The sequence below is a fragment of the Tamandua tetradactyla genome, chromosome 3 (assembly GCF_023851605.1).
Source record: "Tamandua tetradactyla isolate mTamTet1 chromosome 3, mTamTet1.pri, whole genome shotgun sequence".
NCBI lineage: Eukaryota > Metazoa > Chordata > Mammalia > Pilosa > Myrmecophagidae > Tamandua > Tamandua tetradactyla.
Genome location: NC_135329.1, coordinates 199,729,649 through 199,752,783, shown reverse-complemented (window position 1 = coordinate 199,752,783; position 23,135 = coordinate 199,729,649). Strand labels below are relative to the sequence as shown.

Below are 23,135 nucleotides of genomic sequence, written 5' to 3'. Positions count from 1 at the left end.
GACTCTGCTGGGTCAAGCTAAAACAGATGTGAGTCATCTAAGAATTGGAACCAGGAGAACCTTCCCCAAGTTTTGTTTCCTTCATCAAACTGTTCATATACAATTTATTTGTTATGTCAAATAGAGCTGACAGATACTGTATTACTTATCTTTTTCTTGTGTGCTATATTTTAAACATACTTTATTTTGTAAAAAAGAATTTATTCAGTGGAAACAAGCCTCATCTTTTGTGACCAGCCCGACCAGTCTCCCATTATCTGATCAGTTAGGATTGGTCCATTACAGGGGTCTAGTTGCAAATGCTAACACAAATGGGAGAGGTGATTTGGGGCTGCCTGGATGTGTTTCAGCAGGGAGCAGGCTTGGGTGGCAGTGGAGTGGGGGAAGGAGGGAGTCATGGCCTATTGGAAAGCATGCTGCATCCCAGCCCTGGGAACGGTTGCTGTGCAAGATGCTTGCCATGGAAATAAGGGCCCACTGTTCCCAGAACTTCCGTTCTTTTTCAATCCAGAATTGTATGTGACACCTCTTGATTTTTAGTTACTTCAGATTAGAACTCCCTGTATTCCAAGTCAAACACTTGAAGAGCCTGATTTGGATTGTGGGTCAACCTCTGATATAGTGTCTATCAAAGATAAAGCCCGAAATTAGACCCGATGGGCACTAGAATTCTTAAGTTCCATGGCTCTGCTTTCTGTAAGCTCCAGTCTGGTTGGGAAGGAAAAAATATACTTGAAAAACAACTAAAATGAGAGGTGCAGGTAGCAAATGCTGTAGGAATTAAGAGATGGAGTAAGCCCATCTCTTCCCAGTCAGGGAAAGCTTCTAGCAGACAGTGGAAGGAGCTGGGGGAAGCGCCCCTGTGGATAGATGGAGAGTAGAGGGGAGAGGGGACTCCTGGCAGGGGCCATGGAGCAAAGGCACAGGCATGGGAAAGGCCAAGGTCTAGCCACAGAAAATAGGACCTAAGCGGAGAGTCAGCGAGCATCATAGATGAGTTGTCCATAACCCACTGATGGAAATATTTTTTTTCAGGCCAAGACAATGTTCTGAGTGATCAGGTGAAAACAGGTAACAAACAGGTGAAAGTGTGGCTCTGAAATTCAGAAAACAATTGAGGATTTGAGCTGCAGATTTGAGTATCATCTGTGTAGACATCATGTTTGAAGTCATTGGGTTCATAGAGAGTGGGCTTGTCTAGTTTCTGCCATTGGAAAATGGTGAATCCATTAATGTAAGTGTTCTAGTTTGCTAGCTGCCAGAATGCAATACACCAGAGACGGATTGGCTTTCAATAAAAGGGTATTTATTTAGTTACCATACAGCTCTTCAGAGGAAAGGCAGCTAACTTTCAACTGAGGTTCTTTCTCACGTGGGAAGGCACAGGGCGATCTCTGCTGGCCTTCTTTCCAGGCCTCTGGTTTCCAGCAACTTTCCCTGGGGTGATTCCTTTCTACATCTCCAAAGGCCTGGGCTGAGCTGCGAGTGCTGAGATGCAGTATGCTGAGCTGCTTGGGCTGTGCTACGTTGAGCTCTCTCATTTAAGCACCAGCCAATTAAATCAAACATCATTCATTGCAACAGGAAGCCTCCTAGCCAACTGCAGATGTAATCAGCAACAGATGACGTTTACATGCCGTTAGCTCATGTCAACAGTAATAGGACTAGGCACCTCCACCTGGTCAAGTTGACACCTGAATCTAACTACCACAGTAGGGGTGTGGTTTGTGTTCTGGAATTTGCAAAACTACCAGTATATCATTTGCTACATTAAATCTCACTGAAAGCTTGAAGCAGTACCCAGTTACTTCAAAAATGTTCTCCATACTGGAAGAGTGGAAGGGTTTGGCATAACAGAAACCAGAAGTACATGAGGAAGGAGAAATTTGACATTTGCAAAGACATGCCTCTGCATGTTTGTGATTTCTCTCTGTGGATGGTCTAAACAAAAGAGATGACTTTGTGCAAACATTGTTCAGGAAATGGAAACATTTCAACAAATATATGATTCTCCATATTGATGCTGCCCAATACATTTGGGCAACACCATCATTCTTTCTTCCTTGTTTGAGGGTTTAAGGTATGACTTTTTTTTATTTTTACAAGAAATAAGGGTTTGTTATATTCTTCCCATAATGGGACTCTGTTCTAGAAGATTAGACTTCAAAGGGTGATAACTCCAACAGTTATTTCCCATATAGGAGTGTCTATTTGGGAAGTAATATAAACCTAAGATAATTTATGAACAAGCAGCTATTCTCTTGGCTTTCTGAACTTTGAAGAGAAATCTCAGACATGTACATGAGCCAGGTGAGTTTAGACACGTGACCATTTTGGCCTGGGAAACTGAGTCCAAGAATAAGTTATTCCCAGAACACCCATCAAAATACCTCTTATTCCAAGTTCCACACAGCTCTGACAATAGCCCAATACATTCTTATGAAAAAGGCAGGCACCTCTCAAAACTTTCCCAAAGTTCCTGAAACCAAGAAAAACACCCATGGCAGCCTTCCCTCACTTTAAGAACGAGACTGTTCTTTTAGCAGAAACTCATAACCAAGCAAAATTCTGCAAAGTAAGTTGGGTGTTTATTTGGGAGACTGTCCTTGCTGACTTCAAGACGTTAGAGCTGCTAGATTCTTTACTATTCCTGATTCTTCCTACATATTTTACAGTGTTCTACATATATCTGTAGTGTTTAGGTGACTCAACTTTAGGACATCAGAGGCAAAACCAAGTTGATGTTTTTTCAGTAAATAACTTGTGAGGGTGCACACTCAAATATTTATTCAATCACTTGCTAATCCAGGAGGATTTCTTTGGGAGGCTTGGGAGTGTAGGTTATGGCACACTGAAGGGGCATAGATGCCAGAACAAATTATAATGAGAGAGTCAGTAATTCAGATTAACGAAGTTGGTACTGGCCTCTGTATCTGACCATTTCTAACAAAGATTACTCTGATTGTTTTATACTTATGATGACATGTGGTTAATTAAATTTTAAAAAGGAAATGTAATTCCTGAAAGAGAAAGGGTGAAAAGGGAGAGAGTGAAGGAAAAGGGAGAGAAGGAGATAGGGAAGGAACAATTCCTAGTTTTTAGAGGAAATTAGTAAAACTTCCATAGGCAGAATTTGGAAGCTTTCCAAGCCCAGTCTTGGAAAGGAGACTGGGGAGGACAGGTTTGTTTTTAGAGGCAGTCCTGGGTACCAGAATCAAAATAGACTACATCAGCCGTGGTAAAGCCCCAAGAAGGAGCGAACGTACATAGGTCCCTTACATGCTTTGAATTTAGACAGAGTTTACCAAATTATTTCACAGTTCAGCTCTGCAGAAACGCTGAATGTTCTACATTTTTTAAAAATGTGTTTTGCAATGTATAAGAAAATAGTGGTATCCGTTTGAATGATGGCCGTACTAGTTCTCCTTGTAACCCTATTTGTGTGTTTAAGCCAAACGGTGAATCGGGCTTCTGCTGATATTCCTCAACCCAATGCAGTTCCTTTCCTTGGAGAATGTTTTGAGTTAACAGCGAGGCTCAGGACTAAATACAGTTACTTTCTGAGCCATGCTCAGTAACACTGTTTTGAGGTGGTTAAAAATAATTCATAGAAACAGAAAGTGCTCATAAGCCACTAGGTTTTATTCTGCAAGTATTTATTGAACATCTGTGACCTCGGGTGGGGAAGAAGAAAAAGATCACGAAATGGAAGGGAAAGAGACACCAAATGCCAGTTTCACTGAATGTTTGTTCTTGTGCCCTTTCTTTTCCCCGGAGCACACATGGAGGCTGTGCCCTCTCACTGCAGGTCAGCCGTCTCTTAGAAGGCTCTGCTCTCTCTCATTCTCTGCCAGCGCCCTCAGCGCTGTAATGTAAACACACGTGACAAGAGGGCCAAATTGGCTTTGTGGGAAACTCGTGCTTAGCAGGAACTCGGGTCTATACGGGAGGAAGCAAATCCGCAACATCATGGGTTCTGCTTTTGTTTTACCAGCTGCCACTTTCAAAATTCTTGTTTATTGAAAGCATTTGCTTTTTCCATAAAATATGGAAAGTTCCTGCCTCTTACTCATCATACCAAAGGAAGCTCAGTAAGCGATAGGCAAGGAAGGCGGCTTATTTAAAACAAATCACGGTAATTGAGAATTTCAGGGTAGCCAATTGTTCGTCCCTGTTGTAGAATTAAGGCTGTCACTTACTTTCTCAATTAAAGAATTGTTAATTAAAATCAATGTGATAGGCTTTGGGTAAAAATACCAGGCACCCGTGGGTATGATATAATTCACACCAACCTGGGGGATGCACTCCTTTGTTTAAAACCCTGCCATGGTTTCTCCTGCCCTTTGGATTGGAAGCCACATGCTTTCCTGTGCTCTGCAGATGCCTCCTGACCTGGCTCTCCGTCACCCTTCTCTGCCTTACTCCTCCCCACTGGCCACTAACACACAAGTCCATTCCCACTGCCAGGCTGTGCTCTCTGCCTGGGCTGCCCCTCCCTGCCCTGAGGGGGGCAGGGCGGGCTCTTCCTCCTCCTCCAGGGCTCATCACACCGTCCCTCTGCACAGGTGGCTTGCCTGCCCTCTCTGCTATCGCCCCTGCCCCCAGCCGCTTCCTCTGCTCACATCACTCTGTTCTATTATCATGGCCCTTATCTCTCTCTGAGATTATTTACTTACTAATTTGGTCTCTGTCCCCTCTCTAGAATGTAAGGTCTATTAAGCAGGGATCTCATCTGTCTTGAGTATGCTTGTCTGCCAGCACTTAGAAAAGGGCTTGGCACATAGTAGGGCCTCGGTAAATATTGGTTTAATTGAGTGAAGGGTCCTTATGGTAATTAAATAATGATTAGAACAGCATTCGGCACAGAGAAGGGGCTTAAATGGACTTTTGCTTCCTCTCCCTCCCCTTCCCCATGGCATGTGCATTGAAATCCAGGTTAATCTACACGATTCTATCGTAAGTATGTTGATTTGGCGTCCAGCTGCACTGAGTTCATTCGCTCATACCTAGCTTGGTACAGACACCTCCCCTCCCCTCCCCAAAGTGGTCAATGAAGTATAATTAAAATATTTTTGGTCTAATCTTTCAGGTTGTCCTCGCCGGAAGGAACCATGAATTGGCATTTTCCGCTCTTCCTACTGGCCACAGTGGCTTTGCCGATGGTCTCCTCCCGGTTCAATGCCGTGTCTCTGGAAGAACTTGGCTCCGACACAGGCATCCAGGTCTTCAATCAGATTATCAAATCCCGGCCTCATGAAAACATCGTCGTTTCCCCCCATGGGATTGCGTCCGTACTGGGGATGCTCCAGCTGGGAGCTGACGGCAGGACGAAGAAGCAGCTGACCACGGTGCTGAGATACGGCGTGAACGGTACGATGGCAGGAGGGCCCTCCTCGCCTAATCTTCCGTTGTGGTCCCGCGAGCAGACAGGCCAGGGGAGCGTCCAGGGAGGCCCTCTGGGTTTAGGACCATCTGTTCTCAAGGAGGAGACGTCCGGGCATGAGAAGTTACAGCTGCATTCTGGTCTCTGTTCTGGAGCAGTGGGCTTGGGGTCACTCACCTGATCTCTCCCTGGCCGAATTTTCTCATTTCTGCAAAGAAATTGCTACAAATGAGTTACAGTTGTGAATGTGCTTGTAAGCCAGGGAATCCAGTGGGTGTGGCTATAAAGGGCAGCAGGAGAACTGTTCGTCCATGTGGTGATGGAGCATTTCTGTCTCTTTGATTGGCTGTGGCCGTAGGGATCTACCTGGGGGCTAAAATTGCATAAAGCCACACACATACACACCACATGCATCTACATGTACATGCGCGCACGCATGAGCAGGTGTACCACTGGTGACGTCTGAATAAGCTCTGAGGACTGCACCAACGTCAAATTCTTAATTGTGATATTGAACTGTAGTTCTATAAGATGTTACGATCGGGAAGGCTGATGGATGGACCCTCCCTGTACATTTTATTGTAACCTCTGTGAATCTGTAATTCTTTCAAAATAAAAAGTTATGAAAAAAAAATCTACGGCACAATGGAAGAGGTTCCCTTTTACTGAAAGAAAAATCGCTTTTAATTACCTATTTAAATTTAAGAGCTTAGATCTCCTAGCACCATTGTTTTGCTTTAGCTCAGCCTTTCTTAATTTAGAGTCATTTTCCACCTGCCTATGGGCTGTAAAGTTCAAAGAATCTTGACGGCACTGATGCCTTAGCTGGGAGAGTGGGATGAGCATGCTCAGGATTTGTGTATTTACATGCTTCACCCTGTTTTCAGTACAGCCTCCAATGCCCCCAGCACTGAATGTCTAGCTGTACTGTTTTGTTTGTGGCATTAAACTTTTGCATGAGTTTGCAGTTTGTTCACCTGTTGGAAGCATGAAAAGTCTAAATAGTTGGAACACACATTTCTGCCCCTCGCTTGGAAGTTCAGAAAACACTTGGTGATTTATAACTTCATAGCGAATCACTGCTAGAATTTATGGCCTTGTCCAGTGTGTTCCAGGTCCTGGTGGCGAATGCAGTTCCAGAATAGCACCTGGAGTTGGCTGTTTGCTGTAATGCTGAGCTGCGTGAATATTAAGTCAGTGTTTCTAGAGTTTCGACAACATTGGCACGTTGGAAACTGCCCTCCATCCAGCCCGTCTTCCTCCTGAATGGCTAGCAGTAACATTGTGAAGTGTAGCTTTGGTTTGCAGGACAAGTTCGTCCAGGAGGAGCCCGGGCAATTTTTCAGGCCACTGTGGGGACTCTGCCCCTGGGAGCTCTCAGCATTGAGGCTCTTGTTGAGGCCAGGGGGCAGGACAGCTTGGGGCAGTGAGGGCAGAGCTGCCCTAACCTTTTCCAGGCCGTCTGGCCACCAGGACTGAATGCTGGAACTCGGCCCTGAAAGTGTCTTTTAGCCTCTGGAAGCTGTAATTCCTCTACTTGTGAAATGGGACTAATAACTCTGCAGTACCTGCCCCGTAGAACAGTCAAGAAGAATGGACTCAGGAAGAGTCAAAGCAAGGGCCCTGTAAGATGTAAGGCCCTGCCAGTCCCCTCTTTGCTGACCCTGGTAAGACCTTACCCCACCCTTATTTAGGGAATCTGAAGAAGGAGGTAACAGGTACTTCGGGAGACCATCAAGGTGACTGTAGCAGGACTGTTTTGGGGCATTGTCATCTTGAGAAAGACCCCAGGCAGTTAAGAAGGAACTATAATTCAAGATTTCCATAGAAATACTTTTCATTCTTGTTTTTCTCTTTTTCATGAACTAAAACTAAATGGAGCATTCATGAATGAGTCATGTAAGATAAAGCTTCCATCACCATAAAATTAATCTCCTTGCTGTTCTGAGTGCTATATCAAGTAAAAATCATTGTTCTGGGTGGCGACACATGGCAATTTTTTGTAACCATCCTAATGCTTATTTTGTTCATTTTTTTCCCCCAAAATAGAGAAAAGAAATAGCAGTGTAAAATCTTTGGCAGGGAAAGAAATAGTGCTTTAGAGTTTAAAATAAAGATAGGATACGAGAAATAGAAAATAAAAATGTTTCATTTGATTTTTTTTTTTCCCTGCCTGGCTACATAATTGGAGTATGACTTGCTATCCAGAAGGGCTGCCTGGAGGATGAGGTCCAGTGGGGAAGAAGTGGGAAATGCTTCAAGACTGCATGTGTCGATGCTAGCTACAAATACCTTATGATTATCTCCTTCAGTCGCAAATAATTGTAATACATATTTTGTTCTCCACCCCTCCCCCAGCCCTCACTTTTTTAAAGAAAAGGCCAGTGAGAAAGCAAAAGACTCCTGCCATTTAAACTAATCTTGCTTGTACTGTTTTTATTTGCCAAAAGAGACTGAAGGAGGAAAAACAAAAAAAACTTCCTGAATTCTTCTGGACATCTGATTGTGTTTTCTGATTTCTCCTTTAGGAGTCGGTAAAGTGTTAAAGAAGATCAACAAGGCCATCGCCTCCAAGAAAAATAAAGATATCGTGACCGTGGCTAACGCGGTGTTTGTTAAGAATGGCTTTAAAATGGAAGCACCTTTTGTCATGAGGAACAAAGATGTGTTTCAGTGCCAAGTCCAGAGCGTGAACTTCGAGGATCCGCCCTCTGCCTGTGATTCCATCAATTCGTGGGTTCAAAACGAAACCAGGGGTGAGTGACCGCAGTTTCCCAGGACCTATTGTGTGTGGTTTTACACTCGGTGAATGAAATCGTGAGGTAGGTGCTAGGCGTCCGGCTGGCGGCTGGAGGCCGGACCCTTGGACCATGTTCTTCCTTTGCTCGCTTTGCCCCTGGAGCATGGCTGCTGCTTACAGAATCCCCTGGGGATGCTTCTCCCTGTAGAACCTGCAACAAAGAGGGGAATCAGCCCCCGCCCCCCAACTCTCCTTTCCTCTCGTGTTTGTCTCCTCAGGGTTCTCACCTACAGGCTCCTCTTCGTTTTGAAGGTTTTGTTGCCCATCCCTTACAGCTTTTGCATCTGTCTCCCCCTTTGCCTAGAATGTCCTCCTCATCCTCTAAGATTTGGGATTGATTCTCTCACAGCCTTTCCTGCCTCTTGCCTCTGCCGTCCCCAAGAAGTGGGCACGCCTCTGCTGGGAGGGTTCGCCTTTCACGGCCCCCTCCACTACACCACTCTGCCCGGCGGGTACGACGACCCCTTTACACCCGTCTTCTCCCATTGAACCGAGGAGATTCTCATGTCGGGGTTTTCAACCTGTGAAGTTCGTAAACTGGAGGTGTAGGGAGAAATGTCTGAGAACAGATGCAGACCTGGAGCAGCAGAGGAAAGCTGGCGCTAGAGATACAGATTTGGGACTCTTTATTCATAAACTGCCATTGAACGTGGCAGTAAAGCCATGAGAGGGGGAGCTGAGGAGCCCGAATAGGGAGAAGCACCCCAAAGACAGAATCTGGGGGAAAGCTGACCTTTCAGGATACATTTCCCAAAGCTCCATTCCTGGAATGTCTGTATCAGAACCACTGGGGAATTACCTCTAGAATGCTCATCCCTGGACCCCCAGGCCCTGAAGCAAAATCTCTGAGGCCGGGGCTTAGGAATCGACATTAAAACAAGTTCCCCCCGTCTCGGTTCTTACATGTGGGAATGTCTGGGAGCCCCATGAGGGCCACTGACCAGCGGACAGGGAAGGCTCTGGTTGGCCGCAGGGACCCAGGTGGCTTGGTCGATCCGTGGCAGGCCTTCTCCACAGGGCCCTGGACCAGGCGAGCCTGGCTGCCTTCCTTAAGCTGCAGGACCATCGGGGTCCAGCAGATGAGAGGGTGGTTGGTGGTGTCTTTGGGCTGCCAGGTTTGGAGGGCCTGAGGGCAGTGGGAGGAAGCTCCAGGCTGGTTCCTGGTCCTGACCGTGGTTGGACAGCTCTCAGACTGCAGATGTCACCGCACCCTTTTGTTACTGTGCCTGTCCTTATCTGTAGGGCAGTAATATGAAGTCACACTGTTTACTGCCTGACAGACAGTTTCAAACCCTCTACTATGAGTCATATCGCTCAATTGCTTACTTCTTCTGGGGCGGTGCAGGTGGGGGGAATGAGTGATTAGCTCCAGCAGTGCTTTTCAGCATGCTCAGACCCAACTCCTTCTTTTTAAAACAAATATTTCTAATAGTCACTGTACTATCCTGAAGTGAAATCCATTGCTCATATAATCTACACATACATACACAAATTTTTAAAAATGAATACAATGCCCAAAGTGTAAACAAAGGAAAAGAAAAGAAACATAGCTTATTTATGTACTCAGTAGGTCAACCACTGGGTGAAGCTACCCCTGAACACATGGCAATGTAGCCAGATTCTTGGAATAGTTATGTATTGAAAGCTAAAGAAGTAGACCTCATGGGTGTGTTGTGCTGGTGACACATAAACCACAGTTGTGTTGTCACTGCTGACACAGTTTTTCTGAAATGGCGCAAAACTTTCAGTTTCTAAACAGAATAGAGGGCAGCCCCCACTTGATTTGCATGCTGGTTGCATTCCTGGCAAATTGGGTGAAAATAAAAGCATACAAAAAATACCTTGTGTTTACATGCACACTCCATTTTTGTTTTCTTACCTAAAAGAGTGAGGTTCTGGGGTCACAGGATGATATGACAAGCAGGTTTTTTCGCTGACGTGAATATCCACTGGGGCATTTGAAGGTCATGCAGGAAGCAGGACAATCCTTTGTTGTGTGGGACTCTTGAACACTGCAGGACAGGCAGCATCTCTGGCCACTGCCCACTCTCCCAAAAGCACTCCCACAAATTTCTGAACTGCCCCCCGACTCAACTGCCCCCTTGTGCAATGATGTGGGACCTTGGAGATCCAACAGTCTCGATCTGAAAGATGGCCGAGTCCATTCCCTAGGGAGACTAATACCTTCCTAGAGAGGCTGGCCCACGAGGCTGGTCCCAGTGTGTGAGTGCTGTGTGCTGTCCCCAGCGGGTCTGCCTCTACCACCCTCTCTGCAGCCTCAGCTCCTCATCCTGGCATTCTCTGTTCCAGGCATGCAGGCTTCCTCCCAGACCCTCCTGCTCACCATCTCTCTCCTGTTGCTAAGACCCCAATGTACATCCTTGCTGCTGGAAATGCTTTCCCTTCCCTGCTTCCTCCCGTGAATGCCTATTCAATTTTTATCCCATCCTGTGAGTGGCATCAAAGTTAAAAGTACAAGCTCTGAACCCAGACTGCTTGAGTTTGTATTAGACCTGACCCTTATCAGCTCTGTAGCTTTGGGCAAGATACTTAAGCTCCCTGTGCCTCGGTTTCTTCATTTGTAAAGTGGAGACATAATAGAGATATACCTGTTAGAAGAGTTATAGCAAGATTCAGGTGGTTGTGAGGCTATAAATAATATATGTGAAGCATTTAGCGGCGTGTCTGGCACTTAGTAAATGGTAAACAAGTGTGAGCTGTTTTTATAACAGTCAGCTCAAAGAATAACTTTCTTAAGAAATCCACCTGTCTCTGACCTTGTTGACCAGGTCAAATCCCCCATTATTTGCCCTTCTAGTCCTGAGAAACTTCCCTTCAAGGGATTTGCTACAACTGTAGCTTTGCATTTTTTTCTGAGTCATTTATTTCAGCCTCTCCTTCTAATTGAAAGCTGTTTGAGGGCACAGTTCATTTTCATTTTCTTACCAAAAAAGGGTACCTGACACATGTGGGCATCTAAGGATGGATGAATAGATGGACACATAGACAGTTAACTGTGGTTATTGGTGACAGGCTTCCCATGCCCCCATGTACCTCCTCGCCTCTAAACTTTACATGCCTGGTCTTTCTTTTCATTATTTTCTATTTTCTCTTAATTTCATGTCCCCTTATTATATTTTAGCTCTCTTCCTGGAAATCAGAGGCTTTCTTTTTTTTGAGGTTTTATAATTTATCTGAATCACATGACATTTTTGCTTATATACAGTATATATGTCAAGTATTTTTAGGTTATCATCAGTTCCAAAAAAATGAAACATAACCACTTTTTTTTTTTTTTGGTGTAAACAATGGGAATTTGTCATTTATGGTTTTGAGGCCAAGAGAAGTCCAAAACTGAGGAGTTATCAAGGCGATGCTTTCTCCCTGGAGGCTGTGGCATTGTTGGGCTGGCTGCTGGTGATCCCTGGCCCTTGCTTTTCTGTCTCAAGGCAGTGCACACGACAGCATCATCTCCTTTCTCTCCCGGTTTCCACTGACTTCCAGCTTTTCCTCCTCCACATGGCTTCTCTCTGTGCCTGAATTCCAGTGTTTTGCTTTATTTTTTTTTAAACTTTTTTTATTGTATAGTATAACATATATACAAAGCAAAGAAATAAAAAGCAATAGTTTCCAAAGCACTCTTCAACAGGTGGTTATAGGACAGACAGATCCCAGAATTTGTCATGGGCTACCATACGATCCTCTTGTATTTTTCCTTCTAGCTACTCCAGAATATAGGAGGTTAGCAGGCTTAAATACTTTTTTATCATCACAATTGACTTTTTTTTTTTTTTTTTTTTTATTTTTTAAAGAGAGAGGGAGGAAGGGAAGGAAAGACAGAGAGAAGGAAGGAAGGATGGAAGGAAGGAAGAGAGGAAGAAAGGGAAACATCTTTAAACATTTTCTTGTTTTTATTATATTTTGTTTGTTTGTTTGTTTTTTACATGGGCTGGGGCCGGGAATCGAACCGGGGTCCTCCGGCATGGCAGGCAAGCACTCTTGCCCGCTAAGCCACCGCGGCCCGCCCACAATTGACTTTTTTTCCTTCTTTTTTTTTTGTGAACGATAACATATATACAAAAAAGCTATAAATTTCAAAGCACAGCACCACAGTTAGTTGTAGAACATATTTTAGACTTTGACATGGGTTGCAGTTTCACAATTTTAGGTTTTTACTTCTATCTGCTCTAAAATACTGGAGAGACTAAAAGAGATGTTAATTTAATGATTCAGCATTTATATTTATTTGTTAAATCCTGTCTTCCATGTATAATTCCACCATCAACTTTGATCTTTCCATACCTCTCTTTGGGGTTGTTTGGGTTACAGCAATTCTAAATTTTTTATATTGGAAGAGTCTGTCACTAATATGGGGTAGGGAGATGGAAGTATCTGATGTTCTGGAGAGGCTGGGCTGGGTTTCAGGACTTGTCTGGACTAGGGACCCATCTGGAAGTTATAGGTTTCTAGAAAGTTACTCTAGTGCCTAGAACCCCTGTGTGATCTTATATATTGCTCTAGGTGTTCTTTAGGATTGGCTAGAATGGTCCTGGTTGGGGGTTGGCAGGTTATGATAGCTAGCAAGGTCTACCTGAAGCTTGCATAAAAGCAACCTCCAGAGTAGCCTCTTGACACTATTTGAACTCTCTCTGCCACTGATACTTTATTAGTTACACTTCTTTTCCCCTTTTTGGTCAGGATGTAATTGTTGATCCCACGGTGCCAGGTCTGGATTTATCCCTGGGAATCATCTCCCACGTTGCAAGGGAGACTTTCACTCCTGGATGTCATGTCCCATGTAGGGCGGAGGGCAGTGATTTCACTTGTAGGGTTGGGCTTAGAGACAGTGAGGCCACATCTGAGCACAGAGGTCCTCCAGAAGTAACTGTCAGGCATACCTATAGGAGGTCTAAGCTTCTCTGCTAAGTACATAAGATTCACAATAGTAAGCCTCATGATCGAGGGCATGGCTTATTGATTTGGGTATCCCTAAGGTTTGACACAGTACCAGGGGATTCCTGATAGTAAGATTTAATAGTGCCATAGTCTGTCTCCCCTCCCCAGGGGACTTTGCCAATACTTTTTGATTATCTGCTTAATGTACTCTAGGATGTTTCCAGGCATTACAATAATCTATACAGGATTAAAGGACCTCTTTCTTATTCTGTGCTTCCTGTGTTTCACTTGTTCAAATGATCTCTACAGATAGGTTGAATTAGATTATGCACTACAGAAAATTTCAGTTCCAGATCAAATAAACCTTTCTTCTGTTTGTCTCAAAGAGTATGTGTGCTCTAAAATATAGACACTGTCTTCCTTAACACTATGTTCTGAGTTATTTTAACCCCAACCTGTTTGGCTTCATTCTTATCTCTAAATATCAGGTTATATATATATATATAACAGCCTCTCAAAATCCAGAAATAATGATCACCACTCCAGACTTACTGTGTCTGTCCTAAAAGCTTAGAATCTAAGGCCCCTGTTTTCTTATAAGCATATTCCAAAGGTGACCATACCATTGTTATTTTTTTGTTTCTGGCTTATTTTGTCTCACCAAATGTCCCATATGTTCATTTACATCGTCACATGCCTCACAACACTGTTCCTTTTTGTAGCAGCACAACCTTTGTTCATAAATATATACCATCATTCGCCAATCTGCTTTTCTGTTAGTGCATCCTTCAGCCACCTGCATTCATCAGGCATCACGTAGAGGGCCCAAAGTCCACAGTCCATCAACATTCTCAATTTCAGATAATCTCATTGTTCCCAAGAGGCAGAAAACCAATAAACACACCCTCGCTAAATAGGAAATCTAAACCTCCTCTTAACTCTTGTCTCTCACCCCATTATTTACCTCTGCTGTTGCTATGGTAGTGCTGATGGTTTCCTTTTGAACATAGCTTGTAACATGCAATAGCAGTTTTCCCCCTGTACCCTGGACTTAAACCCTCTTTATACAAGAATCATATCTTTGAAGTAATTCTTATGAGAACTCATTCATATTTCTAGTGTGAGTCAGTGGGACATGTAGGTCTATACAACCCCTTTCAATCTTGTTCATCTTTAATATGGTAATATTATTTCTAGACCCACTAGTGAATCACCTTCATTCCTATCTATTCCCTTACATTGGAGTTCAACCTCATTAGCTAAGGGTTCACCCATCTCTAGCTTCTATGTATCTCTAAGTCCCCTATATTCTGTATTATAAGCCTCTGATTATTCCTTTATGCTGGTCATAAAAGTGGAATCATACAGTATCTATTCTTTTGTGTCTAGCTAATTTCACTCAGCATTATGTCCTCAAGGCTCATCCATCTTGTCATGTGCTTCAGGAAGTCATTTTGTCTTACCGCTGCATAATATTCCATCGTATATATATATATACCACATTTTGTTGATCCACTTGTCTGTTGACGGGCATTTGGTTTGTTTCCATCTTTTGGCAATTGTAAATAATGCTGCTTGGCAATTGTAAATAATGCTGCTATGAACATCGATGTGCAAATGCCTGTTTGTGTTGTTGCTTTTAGCTCTTCTCGGTAGATACCAAGTAGTGCTATTGCTGGGGCTTGGGGCAACTTGATATTTAGTTTCCTAAGGAATGGCCAAACAGTCTTCCATTGTGGCTGCACCATTATACATTCCCACCAGCAGTACCTAAGTGTCCCAGTTTCTCCACATCCTCTCCAACGTTTATAGTTTCCTGTTTGTTTAATAGCAGCCATTGTTATAGGTGTGAGGTGGTATTTCATTGTAGTCTTGATCTGTATTTCCCTTATAGACAATGAAAATGAGCATCTTTTCATGTACTCTTCATGTACTGTATTTGCTCTTCAGAAAAATGCCTATTCATATCTTTAGCCCATTTTATAATTGGATTGTTTGTTCTTTTGTTATTGCGTTGTATGATTTCTTTGTATATACAGGAAATCAAACCTTTGTCTGATATGTGATTTCCAAATATTTTTTCCCATTGAATTGGCTGCCTCTTCACCTTTTTGACAAAGTCTTTTGAGGTGCGAAGCATTTGATTTTGAGGAGTTCCCATTTATCTATTTTTTGTTCTGTTGTTTGTGCTTTGGATGTAAAGTTTAGGAAGCTACCTCTTTTTACTAGGTCTTGAGGATGTTTCCCTACGTTTTCTTCTAGAAGCTTTATGGTGCTAGTTCTTATATTTAGGTGTTTGATCCACTTAAAGTTAACTTTTGTGTAAGGTATAAGATAGGGGTCCTCTTTCATTCTCTTGGTTATTGATATCCAGTCTTCCATGTCCAATTATTGAAAAGACTATTTTGTCCCTGTTCAGAGGATTTGAGGGCCTTGTCTAAAATCAGTTGACCATAGATTTGGTGGTCTATTTCTACACTCTTGATTTGATTCCATTGGTCAGTGTTTCTGTATTTGTGCCAGTACCATTCTGTTTTGACCCCTGTAGCTTTATAATAGGTTTTAAAGTCAGGGAATGTTAATCCTCCCACTTAGTTCTTCTTTTTTAGGATGCTTTTAGCTATTCAGGGTCTCTCTCCCTTCCAGATAATTTGGTAGTTAGCTTTTCCAAAGTTTCAAAGTAAGTTGTTGGAATTTTGATTGGTACTCTGTTGAATCTGTAGATCAAATTTGGGGAGAATTGACAACATAACTATTTTTAGCCTTTATATCCATAAGCAGGGAATGTCTTTCTACATATTTAGATCTTTGATTTCTTTTCACAATATTATGTAGTTTTCTGTGTACAAGTCCTTTACATCCTAGTTAAGTTCATTCCTAAGTATTTGATTCTTTTACTTGCTATTTTGAATGGCATTCTTTCCTTAACTGACTCCTCAGCTAGGTCATTGCTTGTATACAGAGATGATACTGATTTTTGCACAGAAGTTTTATATCCTGCCCCCTTGCTGAATTTGTTAGCTCAAGTACCTTTGCTGTAGATTTCTCAGGATCTTCCAAGTATAGTGTCATATCATCTGCAAATAATGAGAATTTTACTTCTTCCTTTCCATTTTGGATGCCTTTATTTCTTAGCCCTGCCTGATTGCTCTGGCTAGAACTTCTAGCACAATGCTGAATAGTGGTGACAGTGGGTATCCTTGTCTTGTACCTGACCTTAGGGACAATGCCTTCAGTCTCTCTCCATTGAGTAAGATGCTGGCTATCGGTTTTTCATATATTGCCTTTATCATATTGAAGTAGTTACCTTTGATTCCTATCTGTTGGAATGTTTTTATCAGAAAACAATGCTGAATTTTGTAGAATGCTTTTTCAGCATCAATCGAGATGATCATAGATTTTTCCTTTTTGAATTGCTAATGTGCTGTATTACATTAATTGATTTTCTTGTGTTGAACCATCTTTGCATTCCTGGTATAAGCCCCACTTGGCCATGGTATATAATTCTTCTAATATGCTGTTGGATTTGATTTGTTTTCCTTTCTTATAGCATCTTTACCCAGTTTTTGTATTAAAATTATATTAGCTTCATAAAAAGAGTTAGGCAGAGTTCTTTTTTCCTCAGTTTTTTAGAAAAGTTTGAGCAGGATTGGTGTTAGTTCTTTCTGGAATGTTTGATAAAATTCCCCTGTGAAGCCATCTGGCCCTGGGCTTTTCTTTGTAGGAAGATTTTTGGTGACTGATTGAATCTCTTTACTTGTGATTGGTTTGTTGAGATCTTCTATTTCTTCCTGAGTCAGTGTAGCTTGTTTGTGTGTCTCTAGGAATTTGTTCATTCATCTGAGTTGTCTAATTTGTTGGCATATAGTTGTTCAAAGTTTCCCCTTAGGATTTCTTTTATTTCTTCAGGGTCTGTGGTAATGCACCCCTTCTCATTTCTGATTTTGTTTATTTGCATCCTTTCTCTTTTTTTTGTTTGTCAGTCTTGCTAGTGGCCCATCAATTTCAATGATTTTCTCAAAGAACCAACTTTTGGTTTTATTGATTCTTTCTATTGTTCTTTTATTCTCCCATTCATTTATCTCTGCTTTAATCTTTGTTATTTCCCTCCTCCTATTTGCTTTGGGGTTAGTTTGCTGTTCTTTCTCAAGTTCCTCCAGATTTGCTCTTAAGTCCTTAATTTTTGCTCTTTCTTACTCTTTAATTTAGACATTTAAGGCAATAAATTTCCCTCTCAGCCCAGCCTTTGCCACATCCCATAAGTTGTGATAAGTTTTATTCTCCTTTTCATTCATCTCCAGATAGCTACTGATTTCTGTAGGAGTTTCTTCTTTGACCCACTGGTTGTTTAAGAGTGTGTTATTTAATCTCCATTTATTTGTGAATGTTCTTGTTCTTTGATAGTTATTGAGATCCAGCTTCATCCCATTGCGATCAGAGAAAGTGCTTTGAATAATTTCAAGGTTTTTAAATTATTAAAGACCTGTTTTGTGCCCCAGCATATGGTCTATCCTGGAGAATGTTCCATGAGCACTAGAGAAGAATGTATAACCTTGAGCTTTGGGGTACAATGACCTATATATGTCTGTTAGGTCTAATTCATTTATCAAGTTAATTTCTCTATTTCCTTGTTGATCTTCTGTCTGGTTGTTCTGTCTATAGAGGAGAGTGGTTTACTGAAGTCTCCTACTATCAGTGTTGAAACATCTATCACTACCTTCAGTTTCGCCAACGTCTGTCTCATGTACTTTGGTGCTCCTTGATTGGGAGCATAAACATTTATGATTGTTACGTCTTCTTGGTAAATTGACCCTTTAATTAGTATATAGTGTGCTTCTTTGTCTCTTATGATGTCGTTACATTTAAAGTCTATTTTGTCTGATATTAGTATAGCTACTCCTGCTTTCTTTTGGTTACAACTTGCATGGAAAATGTTTTTCCATCCTTTCATTATCCTTGTGTCTAAGATGAGTCTCTTGTAAACAGCATATCGCTGGATTATGTTTCTTAATCCTTTCTGCCAATCTATCTTTTAATTGATAAGTTTAGTCTGTTAACATTCAAAGTTATTATTATGTGAGAGTTGGGAAGTTTTCCCCTATTATATCCTCAACTACTCATCCTAGCTCTTTACTCCTCTCTTCTCCCTCTGGGACACCAATGATTCTTATATTTGTGCACTTTGTTTTGTCTGTCATTTTCCTGAGTTCCCATTTGATTTTTTCCATCTTTTTTGCCATTTGCTATTTTGAGTCTTCAAAGTCAGTTATCTTGTCCTCTATATCACTTATTCTTTCTTCTGTCTCTTCAAATTTGGTGTTGTATACCTCTAGTATGTTTTTTATTTGGTCAACAGAGTCTTTAATCTCTGTGGTTTCTGCTATTTTTCTATTTATTCTTTGAAATTCTTCATTGTACTCTTTCTATTTTCTTGACCTCCTTTATGTAATTTCTATCCCATTTATTTTATTAAGTAGAGTTGTATGAACATCTTTGATTAGTTATTCCAGCTTCTATGTCTCCTCTGGTATTTTAATTTGGTCATTAGGCAGGGCTATATCTATCTGCATTGCGATGTGCTTAGTGATCTTCTGCTGTCTTTGTCGCATGTAAATATTTTGATTGATTTACTTTGGGAGTTGATTTCTTTCAGTAGTCTAAGGCCTTGTGTTTGCCTGATGGTTATACAGTAGGTAGGGAACAGGGCATGGGGTGGAGCACTCAGTAAGATGATTTGTTTCAGGGCAGGGAAGGGCGCAGGTTGGGAATGTTAGGCTGATGCTTGTGAACGTGGGCGCCCAGCAGCCAGGGAGGATGCACTGATCTGGGGGCGTAACCCTGGTGTGCACTGGTCTAAAGCACTGGGTCCTTTGCACGTATGCGTAGAGCTGTGGCAGCAGGTTGGCATTAGGCCTTTGTGGATTGGGGTCAGATGTGTCTTGGCTGCGCAGGATGGCACTTTCTCAGAGCTGGGAAGTAAGGCTGATTGCTGTGGGCATGTGCGGTTGTAGGACTGCTGCAACTGCAGTTCCTAGAGCTGAATGACGTGATTGGGAGCCCATGTGCATGTGTGAGCCTGGGAGGGCCTTAAAAGATGGGCTGAGCTCAGGGAGGGTGGGGTGAGGCTGTGTGATATACTATGGGCAGAGGCTGGGCTATCCTGGGTATGGAAGTTAATGCCTGCAACCTTAATGCGCTGGCAACAGCCTGCAGGGAGCAGGAAGGAGGTAGTGCTCAGGAGGGGGTGCAGGAGAGGGTGCAGGAGAGGTGGGTTGGGGTAGGGGTGTGGGGCAGGTACCTGCTTTGGGGGCTGGTGCGGTGAGGACCACTGGAGCATGGGGAACGGGAGCAGGTGACAGGATTCAGATGCGTGGGGTGTGGGGTGAGTTGTGGGTCACGGCAGGGGGGCGGGGGGGCTGTGCTGGTGAGGGTAGCATGCCCAAGGAACATGGCCGGCTGACTTTCCGCGCTCCCGTCTGTGCACTTCCGCAGACTCTGTGGCTCCTTGCAGAGGCATTATTTCTCTCTACAATAAAAGGTTGAAAAAGTTTCTTCAAACAGTTTTTGGGCATTGCCTGTATGTAGAACATAGCACTAGGAAGCATAAGAGAGTGAGGATACTCCTTACTCTCCTTCAGTTCACAGATTAGTTGGGGGAGAGAGATTTTAAATTGACTAGAATGAAACATCTCAATCATAATGGCTGTGCCGAGCTCTGGGCTTTATGGAAGCGGAGAGGAGAGGCCTCCCCTGGGAGCTGGGGAGTGGGGAGGGGAGTCAGGGAAGGTTTCTAGGAAGAGACCTTAGAGCTGTCGGAAAGGCAAGCAGAGGTTGGACTGGGTAATGCTTCAAGCAAAGGCAAGAAATGACATTCACTGTTGGGGAACCACCTCCAAGGGGTTTGCTATCGCCGAAGCACATAGGATCTAACTCTTGCCTTCCAGAGAGTCACCTTCTCTGTAATCACGGCTGTCTATCGGTAGCATACAGATTTTTCTTCCAGATCCTGATTTAAGGTGGCATTGGCGCCCCCTTGTGATCTCAACGAACAATGGCGACGACCCTCTTAGTCCGCATGCCATGGGTGGGAAAGTTCCAGGAGTGCTTATTTCCTGTGGATTATTTAGAAGTCTGCTATGTGCATCAAAATCTTCTTGAGCTTCAGTCAGACGTTCTCTGCTGATTTAGGCATCCTTGCTTCAGAAAAAAGGATGTTTAAAATATAATAACCTATATTTGTATCAGGTGTTGTTGTTTTTAAACATACATAGGCTAATTTTTAATAGCTTTGAGTATTAGAACTCTATTAGAAAAAAAAACAGCTGAATCATCAAAGACTAAAAAAAATAGGAACCTAAAAGAAAAAGCAATACTGTAACCACAACTAACACTTTCAGGAGGATCTTTGTAGTCACACAAGAGTGTCCTGAAGCTGGAACCATAGTTTTTGCTCCTTCATTGCTGAGAGAAAGAATATGGAACAGAGAAGCCTTTTCCTGCACTTAGGAGTCCCTGTAGGACTCTTCTCTTTTCCTCTGTAATATTAGCACCTAGTTCAGTGCCCAACCAGAAATATAAACACTGGTTTTTAGTTTGACTCTTCATTAAGTAATTATGAGGCTTTGTGGTTATCAGAGATTCCAAACCCTAATGCTCAGCATTTCTAAAATCATAAGCAAAATTATTGTGGTTTCCTTTGATAATATTGCATGGGTGGAAACATTTTTTTTACATTTGGGATTAAATCAACCCAGCAGCTATAAATAAAACCAAACAAAAACTGCTTCTCTTATAGGGACCAAAAGCCCTCACTGGCAGTCATACATGTCAGTTATTAGCAAAAAAAAGGGAAATTAATTATTAAATATAGCTTATATTTGAGTAAATAAAATTTTCTAAAATGTGGGGCTTCTCCAGAAGAATTTCTTGATGAAATTTTGGAGCTGTCTAACTAGAGGATCTCTGAAATCTTCTGATTTGGGGGGTTTATTTTCCAACCTTACTTTTTAGTGAGGAAAAAATAAGAGATTTCTTCAAAAAATCTTTCACACTCTTCCCTTTGATTTTTTCAGTCTGCATGATCAACAGGGGCCCTGTGCCTTCAAATTGGCAACCGATCCTGATGGTTTTTCCTTTATTTTTTTGATTTACAGGTATGATTGACAGTCTCCTCTCCCCAGACCGGATCGATAGCATGTTCACCAGACTGGTCCTTGTCAATGCCATGTACTTTAAGGGTTTGTGGAAATCACGATTTCAACCTGAAAACACTAAGAAACGTACGTTCGTGGCAGCTGATGGGAAGTCTTACCAAGTGCCGATGCTGGCCCAGCTCTCCGTGTTTCGGACTGGTAAGTTTATGTTTGACGAGGCCGGGTTCTTGAATGCGCCAATGATAGAAAGGCCATTCACTGAGTGCTGTAACTTTGTTCCAGTAACAAATCCAACTTTTTGTTTTTAAAACAAGGACTTTTTGTGTATATGGTAAGTCTTTTTGTACATACCAATTCTTTTTTGTTTGGTATCCTATATGGTAGGGGTCACATTGGATTCTTTTCCATGTGATTAATCCCTTATCACAGCACCATTTGTTGAATTTTTTGTTTGTTTGGTTTTTCATTTGTTTGGAAAGTGCATGGACTGGGAATTGAACCTGGGTCTCCTGCATGGCAGGTGAGAATTCTACCACTGAACTACTCTTGCACCCCCACATATAGGCTTTTATGTTGATGATTTAAAGAGGAAAAGGACAATTGATAAAATAAGAAATGTAAATGGGTATTAAACAAATGAAGGCATTATCTGCTCATCATTAGTAATCTTACGTTACCAAATTAAAAATAAAAAAGTAAAAAAATTGTCAGATTAGCAAAAATTACAAAGATTGGTAAAATCCAGTCATGGCCCTTGTAGGGGGGAAGTGGGTATTCTCAGGGTCTTGGGGGACAAGGAGTTTTGGTCCCATGAACTTTTTCCAAGCCCCACTCAAAGGAATTTATACTCTGAAGATAATCACACACTGGCAAATAAATGGAAACCAGATATGCATTATATAGTGGAACACATATAACTAAATTTAGTTTTACAGACGTAGAAAGCTATGTATAATAAAAATATGTACAATATATATAAATAAACATGGCTTATTTCAGAAAGCAAGTTATAGAATAGCAGCTGCTGATTCATATCATTTACGTAAAATACTTTATATAAATTCATATGTCTATAGAGATATGTCTTAGAGGATGTTTAGTAAATGCTAACAGTTGTAGGATTACAAAAGCAGTGTTGTTTTACTTTGCTTGTTTTTTTTCTAATGAACATGTATCATTTTTACAGTTGGGGCAGGGGAACCAATCTCTGCTGTTATTTCCATTACCATAGATAAGTAAGTCTAGTAAATGTTTTTCATACCTTGTTTCATTGAGGCACCCTTGATCCAGTTTAAATAAATCCTTTTTCTTCTACGTTAGCTTTTATGTTTCCGTTCTATACCTGGACATGTGGGTTCTGAATATTACCCTTGGGTAATTAGTGTATATTAGCTTCAGGCACAGCTCTACATTTGGCCAGCTGTCTAATTCTTTAAATCAAGGAATGGCTTATGTGAGGGACACAATAAACAAAGTCTCCTTTCCTTCTTGCTATGAGTCACCAAGCCTCTGGGTAAAATTTTGCGTTTCCCTCACAAATGTTGTTTGAACAGATATTATGTCCTTAAAAGTCCTTAAACGTTATCATGCTAATTACACTAACAGTCACCCCCACTTGCCCATCACACCCCAGCCCTCCTGCTCCCAGGTGCCGTGATCCGCAGGGACCTCCTGGGAATACTGGTGTGCCCACCAACTTGTATCTAAACCAAAGCTATCTTATTGGAGGCTGACTTTTAGTACACACTCTAATTTAAAAAAATTGAAAATGGGGAGTCAGGGCTCATTTACTGTATGTTTCTATTACTGGAAAAATAATAAGGAAGCCAATAGATAAAGATTAAAATGTAGATTCTATAGACATTCCCCTGGAAGATGAAAAGGTGTGTTTTTAAAGAAATGC

At 42.1% G+C, this 23,135-nt stretch overlaps 1 protein-coding gene across 1 annotated transcript in view; it reads left to right on the top strand.

Annotated features, from left to right (window-relative positions):
* The window catches only part of SERPINE2 (serpin family E member 2), a 63,045-nt gene that overhangs the window by 27,053 nt on the left and 12,857 nt on the right, over positions 1 to 23,135 (top strand). Inside the window, exons 2-4 of the mRNA XM_077155273.1 lie at positions 5,090 to 5,370; positions 7,912 to 8,139; positions 21,233 to 21,430. Of these exons, the coding sequence (XP_077011388.1) occupies positions 5,112 to 5,370; positions 7,912 to 8,139; positions 21,233 to 21,430 (685 nt within the window). The 5' untranslated portion in view covers positions 5,090 to 5,111. The remainder of the gene's footprint in view (positions 1 to 5,089; positions 5,371 to 7,911; positions 8,140 to 21,232; positions 21,431 to 23,135) is intronic.